The sequence below is a fragment of the Formica exsecta genome, unplaced genomic scaffold (assembly GCF_003651465.1).
Source record: "Formica exsecta isolate Colony F162 unplaced genomic scaffold, ASM365146v1 scaffold192, whole genome shotgun sequence".
NCBI classification, from domain to species: domain Eukaryota; kingdom Metazoa; phylum Arthropoda; class Insecta; order Hymenoptera; family Formicidae; genus Formica; species Formica exsecta.
In genome coordinates this window covers 799,691-812,587 of record NW_021849218.1, presented here as the reverse complement: position 1 = coordinate 812,587, position 12,897 = coordinate 799,691, and the positions used below count along the sequence as shown (strand labels likewise).

General features: G+C 54.2%; 1 protein-coding gene across 2 annotated transcripts; it reads left to right on the top strand.

Moving 5' to 3' along the window:
* Positions 1–2,090: 2,090 nt before the first annotated feature.
* On the top strand, positions 2,091–5,360 carry LOC115233972. 2 transcript variants are annotated; one of them, XM_029804642.1, is made up of 6 exons: positions 2,091–2,369; positions 2,894–3,029; positions 3,244–3,400; positions 3,587–3,672; positions 3,846–4,041; positions 4,366–5,360. In XM_029804642.1, the coding sequence occupies exons 2-5, from the start codon at positions 2,950–2,952 to the stop codon at positions 4,036–4,038; spliced, it is 516 nt and encodes a 171-aa protein (XP_029660502.1). In that variant the 5' UTR covers positions 2,091–2,369; positions 2,894–2,949; the 3' UTR covers positions 4,039–4,041; positions 4,366–5,360. The 2 variants fall into 2 exon arrangements, with proteins under 2 accessions (XP_029660502.1, XP_029660503.1); XM_029804643.1 differs by lacking the exon at positions 2,894–3,029 and having other exon boundaries at positions 4,366–5,359.
* Positions 5,361–12,897: the final 7,537 nt, after the last annotated feature.

The window sequence follows — 12,897 nt, the reverse complement described above, 5'->3', positions numbered from 1 at the left end:
GCACATCACATGGGTCGGTTTAACGAGATCTATAAAAAAGTCCTATGCTCTTTTCCCCTAGTACCGCTGGTTTATGAGTTACATATTTGGACGATATCAGAAAGAGGTCCGTATCTCGTAAACTGTTGGATATAGGGGGTCGAAACATATAGCGTTTTCGAATGAACGGGTTAATCCAACTCGGATCAATTAATCACTATATTTTACTACCTTTCATTGGCAGAGACGATGCAATGACGTCAATAATCGCTCTCAGAGCGATTAAACATGCGATTAAACTGCTACATCCGAAAACGCTATTAGTAATCGTAAGTGCCGGTCTACAATAGGTGATTTAAGATTTAGCCTTTGTTTTAAGAGAAAAATTACATCGATCCTAGCCTCAAGCTCTAAGCTTTAAAAGATGGGAGTTGGCCAACTCGCTTAGGGCTTAGAGATTAGGGCTTAAGGCAGCGCGAGAAATGTTTAAGGCCGAAAATACGTCATAGTTTAGAGGTTAAGTCATAAGGTTTAGGGCTTAAATCGCCTATTGTAGACCGGCAGTCGCATGCGCGAGCAAATCTTAACTTTAATCGCTAGACTTATTACCGATTTTCTAGACGGCAATTTGGATATAGATCAACTAATTGCTCTGCTTGAAAACCCTGAAGACCCTCAAAATTGAATATATCTAATTGCGCATGCTCATATCCCTAGAATTAACATCCAGTAAAATTACTCTAATAAAGGTTAGTTCCGTGCCTAACGTCATTCCCCTAGAATCCACCAGATCAGTCCTAGCTCTCGGCGTCTCTGGGGTATAGCCGGTGGAAGCAGGTTGCCCTATAAAAATAGAGAGCTATCCTTTTCTCACTAACTAAGGTATAGTAAGAAAAGAGCATTGTCGAGACGTAACACAGGTAATACTAGAAAGAGATGCTAAAATCCAAACGCACCTCTCTCCCGGCGAAATAGTGGCGACAACCAAAGAATGGGATAGCTTATTCCAGTATGGCCGGTATTCATAGTCCGTTCTTATATTCAAGATCGTCTTAAGTGTGGTCTTGGGTCGTCTTAAGATCCCATTCAACCAATGAAATGGCCGCATAGTATCTTAAGATCGTACTTAAGACGATCTTGAATATAAGAACGGACTATGAATACCGGCCTAAGTCATAAGGTTTAGGGCTTAAATCGCCTATTGTAGGCTGGCACTAAGGCCGTAAACAAATCGATCAATCACAATTAAGCATTCTAACAATGTAATAAGAATGTTTAATAACGTTTTCGAATGTAGCAGGTTTAATCGCTCTGAGCTTTAGAGCTTAGAGATTAGGGCTTAAGGCAGCGCGAGAAATGTTTAAGGCCAAAAATACGTCATAGTTTAGAGGTTAAGTCATAAGGTTTAGGGCTTAAATCGCCTATTGTAGGCCGGCACTAAGGCCGTAAACAAATCGATCAATCACAATTAAGCATTCTAACAATGTAATAAGAATGTTTAATAACGTTTTCGAATGTAGCAGGTTTAATCGCTCTGAAAGCGATTAATGACGTCATTGCATCGTCTCTGCCAATGAAAGACTTGAATTCATAGTAAAATATAGTGATTAATTGATCGGGTTTGGATTAACCCGTTCATTCGAAAACGCTATAACTGTGATTGGTTGATTTGCTTGCCCAAGCGCCATTTTTAAGTTTCATATTCGTGTTCAGTTGATTGTGTATCTTAAAACGATGTGAAAATTACAAAAATGAGGAAATTCACTAGAGTATCTACGATTTCATCGTCGAAATCTAGTAAATCTGTTCACTTTTGTAATTTTCATTTCGTCTCAAGGATACACAATCGACTCCCAGGAGGCAAAAATACGTAGGAATTGGGTATTCTTACCCATTATTTCATACAGGTGAGTTTTCCGAAGGTTTACCTTAATTATTAATTATAAATTAATAATAAATAAAGAAATAATATTATTTAATTATATTATTTAATTGTTTTAATTTATAAATTTGTATCGAAAAGTTATGTCTATGGATCCAGTTGGCGCTATTGTAGCTAAAAAAAGAACACCTTACGAAAACTGTCTCTGGTTGCACTCAGCACACTTCTGTGCATGCGTACATTGTATTTTCTCGGACATCTCTTATCTAATGTCAATAATAAAATGTCAATGTATTAAATACAGCTAAAATGAAGATGTAAATTTGTTCCTTAAATTTCTGTACGATTTAACATGTGTCATATAAAGTATTTGGTGCAAGTGGGCAATAAAGTTGACTGCAGTTGATGAAGAAGATTTCGCCCAATGTATATTCAAAACTGTAACTTATTATTTGTACCGGGAATTTATGTGGTTGAAATTAGAAAATACTGCATTTCTTATCAAAAAGTATGTATTATATGCTTTATTAAGGATTAAAATAAATAATAATATAAGTCATAATATATATTAATAAGAGAGTCTATTGCTCAGGTTATGTGCGTGTGTTAGATTTTATTTACAAATTTAAGAAACTTGAAATCAAAATTATACAGGGTGAGGCAACTAAAACAGGCCACTTGAATAACTCGGCTGTTTTTGGCGATAGAAAAAAATGCATCAGACCAACTTTGCTTGGTTTCAAGGGGGATATAATCTGATGTCAATAGTTTTTTTGTAGGTGCAAAATTGGTCTGATGCATTTTTTTCTTTCGCCAAAAACAATTATTCAGGTGGCCTGTTTTAGATGCCTTACCCTATATATACGCGATCATATAAAGAAAGATTATATTAATATAATTAATATAGTTTTGATGGAATATAAGTCAGAATAATTATTGGTATTAATAAATTTATATAAAAATATAAATATATAGCAATTATATGTTGTTTGCATTTATAAGATAAAATATATATAAAACATTTTTGGTCAGATAGTAAAAAGCCAAATCAATGAAAACAATTTAATAAATTTAATAAAATCAAGACAATGACGAATCAAAACAGGAGTAGCAAAAAATATTATTGTAATAAACATAATCTTGATGTTTTGTATAAGTCACTAAGCAGGTAATTTGGTATCAGATTTTAAAAATCTATATTATCTTTTTCAAATTATATATTAATGTATGCATAATGTTACATATTTTTTTATGTAATATAGTGTATACAGTAATTACAAACATAGGCATACATAATGCACAAGCTGGATACATTATATATATGTTACATAATATAAATTTGTTAATACTGTATATATGATATTCTATACAATTAATTTTAGAAACATATTGAAATTAAGTAATCAATGGGAAATTGTATATAATAGAACGAGCAAAAAATTCAGACTATTTAGGAAAAAAGCTGCGCCTGATGAATATATCTTTTATTCAGTACTTAATATTGATATTATTATGTCACTAGGAGTAGCAGCAAGTACGGTAAGGATAAAAAAGTTATCAAGATATATTTCAATCTTCTATAATATTAAGCATGAATATAATTTTCAAATATTTATATGATGTATTTTTCTCAAACATTTATCTCAAATGTGATTATAAACTTTTAATGATTTCAAATAATGAATTTTGTAACTCAGTTTTAATATTTAACACATTTATTTATAGATAACGCATAGTATACTTGCACTCTATCATAAATTAGTAGCAGATCAGGCAAAATATCCTTGTATTAATCAATGGCGAAAATCTGGGTGAGATTTAATGAATATTTAAGTTTTTCTCTCTTCTTTTATAATCTAATCATTTTAGTATATTTAATGCCAATAACATTTTTAACATAGCTTGAGAGAAGAAATTTAAAATGTTTTTTCTCTCTTAACATATATGGTAAATATGTACAAATATTCTTTAATTAAATTTGTAGGGGAAATATAATTGTTTTACGAGGATACAATCATAAGCATTTAAGATATTTGGAAAAAGAAGCGGAATTTGTGGCTCTCGGTAAACATGCTATCTATCACCGATGGTATCACAGCCGTATAATATTAGCGCTATCGGTATTCGGACGAAAGGAAGAAATTGAATATATCTTCGACGGACTCACATATTTATGAGCGGTAAGCGGACGTTTCTTTAATGATTTTTAAATCAACTTAAGATTATTTTTTTTTTTAATTTGTAAGTTTTAATGACAATGCGTTAATTGCATATTAAAGACGATGCATTTAAAATTAAACTAAAATTTAACATGATCTCAATGTGCTTTTGTATATAGTTATACAACACTCTTATTCATCTTATATAATATCGTTTATTTTATATTAAACACGAAGGAAATTTCTATCGTTTTGAGTATGAAGAAAGCGGTTTATCGCATAACACGAGCATGAGGAGATTATTCATTCTCGCTTGGTAAAGAATTTACCGATCGCGTTTTTCAGAGAAGACGGCGGTGTCTAAGTGTCAATCGGGCAGAGGGTTTCAGGAATATCCTCCCCAGCTTAAGGGCGCGTTATGCATACTCGGCGAGTGGGCAATGAAGGAAGTAAAGGACACGTTTAAGCGTAAAAGGTTGCGTGTAAAGAGAGGTAGGCGCCACGCCCGCCCCCCCCCAAGCACAGGCACAGCGCGGCCGCAGAGGGGGCGTCAGAGGAGAACGGCTGGCGCAGCCGCCCGCCGCGTTTTATGCAACCAGTCTTGCTTTGGAGCGAGCGAATCCACTGCTCCGACTTTTGACAGACGGGGTAGCGTGTGCAGTGCCATCGGTATTGTCTGTCGTCGTTCATCGGCCGTCTCCCAGCCGTATCGTGCGTACGTACGATTGGTAACGTGCGTGCTCGCGGCTCTCCGGCGAGGATATACCGGCCCTATAATCCGGTTTTTCACCGCTCTTTTGAGACAAGTCGCGACGGGGCCTACCTTGACAAGAACCTGACATAATATCATACATCGTCTGTTTTTCTGTGCGCGCTGATTTTGCCGGCGTGACGAGCGAACAAATGAGCGGATTCAACGTGTCTTGAACGGCGACGAGGCGGTGTCGGCGGTACTCGATATCGTATCGCTTCGCACAGAGTTGCGCCGCACGTACGATTCACGATCGCACCCTATAGTGGTACGGTGTGGGCTCGTGGTCCGCCAACGAAGTGTCAGTGCGACGACGGTCGGTTGGTGTGCTGACACACGGGTGCATTATCCACAACTGTGTGTGCGTGCATATGTGCGTGACGTGTGCGTAAAGGCAAGAGACCGACGGTGAGCGCACGAGATAAAGAGAGAGGGACGGGGCGACAGCGATGCGGCCGTGAATCCTCGATACGTGGCTGCGCTCACGCCGCGCGTTTCCGCGCGACACGATACGAATACAACGATAACGATAACGACGACGACGACGACGACAACGACGACGACGACGACGACGACGACGACGACGACGACGACGACGACGACGACGACGACGACGACGACGACGACGACGACGACGACGACGACGACGACGACGACGACGACGACGACGACGACGACGACGACGACGACGACGACGACGACGACGACGACGACGACGACGACGACGACGACGACGACGACGACGACGACGACGACGACGACGACGACGACGACGACGACGACGACGACGACGACGACGACGACGACGACGACGACGACGACGACGACGACGACGACGACGACGACGACGACGACGACGACGACGACGACGACGACGACGACGACGACGACGACGACGACGACGACGACGACGACGACGACGACGACGACGACGACGACGACGACGACGACGACGACGACGACGACGACGACGACGACGACGACGACGACGACGACGACGACGACGACGACGACGACGACGACGACGACGACGACGACGACGACGACGACGACGACGACGACGACGACGACGACGACGACGACGACGACGACGACGACGACGACGACGACGACGACGACGACGACGACGACGACGACGACGACGACGACGACGACGACGACGACGACGACGACGACGACGACGACGACGACGACGACGACGACGACGACGACGACGACGACGACGACGACGACGACGACGACGACGACGACGACGACGACGACGACGACGACGACGACGACGACGACGACGACGACGACGACGACGACGACGACGACGACGACGACGACGACGACGACGACGACGACGACGACGACGACGACGACGACGACGACGACGACGACGACGACGACGACGACGACGACGACGACGACGACGACGACGACGACGACGACGACGACGACGACGACGACGACGACGACGACGACGACGACGACGACGACGACGACGACGACGACGACGACGACGACGACGACGACGACGACGACGACGACGACGACGACGACGACGACGACGACGACGACGACGACGACGACGACGACGACGACGACGACGACGACGACGACGACGACGACGACGACGACGACGACGACGACGACGACGACGACGACGACGACGACGACGACGACGACGACGACGACGACGACGACGACGACGACGACGACGACGACGACGACGACGACGACGACGACGACGACGACGACGACGACGACGACGACGACGACGACGACGACGACGACGACGACGACGACGACGACGACGACGACGACGACGACGACGACGACGACGACGACGACGACGACGACGACGACGACGACGACGACGACGACGACGACGACGACGACGACGACGACGACGACGACGACGACGACGACGACGACGACGACGACGACGACGACGACGACGACGACGACGACGACGACGACGACGACGACGACGACGACGACGACGACGACGACGACGACGACGACGACGACGACGACGACGACGACGACGACGACGACGACGACGACGACGACGACGACGACGACGACGACGACGACGACGACGACGACGACGACGACGACGACGACGACGACGACGACGACGACGACGACGACGACGACGACGACGACGACGACGACGACGACGACGACGACGACGACGACGACGACGACGACGACGACGACGACGACGACGACGACGACGACGACGACGACGACGACGACGACGACGACGACGACGACGACGACGACGACGACGACGACGACGACGACGACGACGACGACGACGACGACGACGACGACGACGACGACGACGACGACGACGACGACGACGACGACGACGACGACGACGACGACGACGACGACGACGACGACGACGACGACGACGACGACGACGACGACGACGACGACGACGACGACGACGACGACGACGACGACGACGACGACGACGACGACGACGACGACGACGACGACGACGACGACGACGACGACGACGACGACGACGACGACGACGACGACGACGACGACGACGACGACGACGACGACGACGACGACGACGACGACGACGACGACGACGACGACGACGACGACGACGACGACGACGACGACGACGACGACGACGACGACGACGACGACGACGACGACGACGACGACGACGACGACGACGACGACGACGACGACGACGACGACGACGACGACGACGACGACGACGACGACGACGACGACGACGACGACGACGACGACGACGACGACGACGACGACGACGACGACGACGACGACGACGACGACGACGACGACGACGACGACGACGACGACGACGACGACGACGACGACGACGACGACGACGACGACGACGACGACGACGACGACGACGACGACGACGACGACGACGACGACGACGACGACGACGACGACGACGACGACGACGACGACGACGACGACGACGACGACGACGACGACGACGACGACGACGACGACGACGACGACGACGACGACGACGACGACGACGACGACGACGACGACGACGACGACGACGACGACGACGACGACGACGACGACGACGACGACGACGACGACGACGACGACGACGACGACGACGACGACGACGACGACGACGACGACGACGACGACGACGACGACGACGACGACGACGACGACGACGACGACGACGACGACGACGACGACGACGACGACGACGACGACGACGACGACGACGACGACGACGACGACGACGACGACGACGACGACGACGACGACGACGACGACGACGACGACGACGACGACGACGACGACGACGACGACGACGACGACGACGACGACGACGACGACGACGACGACGACGACGACGACGACGACGACGACGACGACGACGACGACGACGACGACGACGACGACGACGACGACGACGACGACGACGACGACGACGACGACGACGACGACGACGACGACGACGACGACGACGACGACGACGACGACGACGACGACGACGACGACGACGACGACGACGACGACGACGACGACGACGACGACGACGACGACGACGACGACGACGACGACGACGACGACGACGACGACGACGACGACGACGACGACGACGACGACGACGACGACGACGACGACGACGACGACGACGACGACGACGACGACGACGACGACGACGACGACGACGACGACGACGACGACGACGACGACGACGACGACGACGACGACGACGACGACGACGACGACGACGACGACGACGACGACGACGACGACGACGACGACGACGACGACGACGACGACGACGACGACGACGACGACGACGACGACGACGACGACGACGACGACGACGACGACGACGACGACGACGACGACGACGACGACGACGACGACGACGACGACGACGACGACGACGACGACGACGACGACGACGACGACGACGACGACGACGACGACGACGACGACGACGACGACGACGACGACGACGACGACGACGACGACGACGACGACGACGACGACGACGACGACGACGACGACGACGACGACGACGACGACGACGACGACGACGACGACGACGACGACGACGACGACGACGACGACGACGACGACGACGACGACGACGACGACGACGACGACGACGACGACGACGACGACGACGACGACGACGACGACGACGACGACGACGACGACGACGACGACGACGACGACGACGACGACGACGACGACGACGACGACGACGACGACGACGACGACGACGACGACGACGACGACGACGACGACGACGACGACGACGACGACGACGACGACGACGACGACGACGACGACGACGACGACGACGACGACGACGACGACGACGACGACGACGACGACGACGACGACGACGACGACGACGACGACGACGACGACGACGACGACGACGACGACGACGACGACGACGACGACGACGACGACGACGACGACGACGACGACGACGACGACGACGACGACGACGACGACGACGACGACGACGACGACGACGACGACGACGACGACGACGACGACGACGACGACGACGACGACGACGACGACGACGACGACGACGACGACGACGACGACGACGACGACGACGACGACGACGACGACGACGACGACGACGACGACGACGACGACGACGACGACGACGACGACGACGACGACGACGACGACGACGACGACGACGACGACGACGACGACGACGACGACGACGACGACGACGACGACGACGACGACGACGACGACGACGACGACGACGACGACGACGACGACGACGACGACGACGACGACGACGACGACGACGACGACGACGACGACGACGACGACGACGACGACGACGACGACGACGACGACGACGACGACGACGACGACGACGACGACGACGACGACGACGACGACGACGACGACGACGACGACGACGACGACGACGACGACGACGACGACGACGACGACGACGACGACGACGACGACGACGACGACGACGACGACGACGACGACGACGACGACGACGACGACGACGACGACGACGACGACGACGACGACGACGACGACGACGACGACGACGACGACGACGACGACGACGACGACGACGACGACGACGACGACGACGACGACGACGACGACGACGACGACGACGACGACGACGACGACGACGACGACGACGACGACGACGACGACGACGACGACGACGACGACGACGACGACGACGACGACGACGACGACGACGACGACGACGACGACGACGACGACGACGACGACGACGACGACGACGACGACGACGACGACGACGACGACGACGACGACGACGACGACGACGACGACGACGACGACGACGACGACGACGACGACGACGACGACGACGACGACGACGACGACGACGACGACGACGACGACGACGACGACGACGACGACGACGACGACGACGACGACGACGACGACGACGACGACGACGACGACGACGACGACGACGACGACGACGACGACGACGACGACGACGACGACGACGACGACGACGACGACGACGACGACGACGACGACGACGACGACGACGACGACGACGACGACGACGACGACGACGACGACGACGACGACGACGACGACGACGACGACGACGACGACGACGACGACGACGACGACGACGACGACGACGACGACGACGACGACGACGACGACGACGACGACGACGACGACGACGACGACGACGACGACGACGACGACGACGACGACGACGACGACGACGACGACGACGACGACGACGACGACGACGACGACGACGACGACGACGACGACGACGACGACGACGACGACGACGACGACGACGACGACGACGACGACGACGACGACGACGACGACGACGACGACGACGACGACGACGACGACGACGACGACGACGACGACGACGACGACGACGACGACGACGACGACGACGACGACGACGACGACGACGACGACGACGACGACGACGACGACGACGACGACGACGACGACGACGACGACGACGACGACGACGACGACGACGACGACGACGACGACGACGACGACGACGACGACGACGACGACGACGACGACGACGACGACGACGACGACGACGACGACGACGACGACGACGACGACGACGACGACGACGACGACGACGACGACGACGACGACGACGACGACGACGACGACGACGACGACGACGACGACGACGACGACGACGACGACGACGACGACGACGACGACGACGACGACGACGACGACGACGACGACGACGACGACGACGACGACGACGACGACGACGACGACGACGACGACGACGACGACGACGACGACGACGACGACGACGACGACGACGACGACGACGACGACGACGACGACGACGACGACGACGACGACGACGACGACGACGACGACGACGACGACGACGACGACGACGACGACGACGACGACGACGACGACGACGACGACGACGACGACGACGACGACGACGACGACGACGACGACGACGACGACGACGACGACGACGACGACGACGACGACGACGACGACGACGACGACGACGACGACGACGACGACGACGACGACGACGACGACGACGACGACGACGACGACGACGACGACGACGACGACGACGACGACGACGACGACGACGACGACGACGACGACGACGACGACGACGACGACGACGACGACGACGACGACGACGACGACGACGACGACGACGACGACGACGACGACGACGACGACGACGACGACGACGACGACGACGACGACGACGACGACGACGACGACGACGACGACGACGACGACGACGACGACGACGACGACGACGACGACGACGACGACGACGACGACGACGACGACGACGACGACGACGACGACGACGACGACGACGACGACGACGACGACGACGACGACGACGACGACGACGACGACGACGACGACGACGACGACGACGACGACGACGACGACGACGACGACGACGACGACGACGACGACGACGACGACGACGACGACGACGACGACGACGACGACGACGACGACGACGACGACGACGACGACGACGACGACGACGACGACGACGACGACGACGACGACGACGACGACGACGACGACGACGACGACGACGACGACGACGACGACGACGACGACGACGACGACGACGACGACGACGACGACGACGACGACGACGACGACGACGACGACGACGACGACGACGACGACGACGACGACGACGACGACGACGACGACGACGACGACGACGACGACGACGACGACGACGACGACGACGACGACGACGACGACGACGACGACGACGACGACGACGACGACGACGACGACGACGACGACGACGACGACGACGACGACGACGACGACGACGACGACGACGACGACGACGACGACGACGACGACGACGACGACGACGACGACGACGACGACGACGACGACGACGACGACGACGACGACGACGACGACGACGACGACGACGACGACGACGACGACGACGACGACGACGACGACGACGACGACGACGACGACGACGACGACGACGACGACGACGACGACGACGACGACGACGACGACGACGACGACGACGACGACGACGACGACGACGACGACGACGACGACGACGACGACGACGACGACGACGACGACGACGACGACGACGACGACGACGACGACGACGACGACGACGACGACGACGACGACGACGACGACGACGACGACGACGACGACGACGACGACGACGACGACGACGACGACGACGACGACGACGACGACGACGACGACGACGACGACGACGACGACGACGACGACGACGACGACGACGACGACGACGACGACGACGACGACGACGACGACGACGACGACGACGACGACGACGACGACGACGACGACGACGACGACGACGACGACGACGACGACGACGACGACGACGACGACGACGACGACGACGACGACGACGACGACGACGACGACGACGACGACGACGACGACGACGACGACGACGACGACGACGACGACGACGACGACGACGACGACGACGACGACGACGACGACGACGACGACGACGACGACGACGACGACGACGACGACGACGACGACGACGACGACGACGACGACGACGACGACGA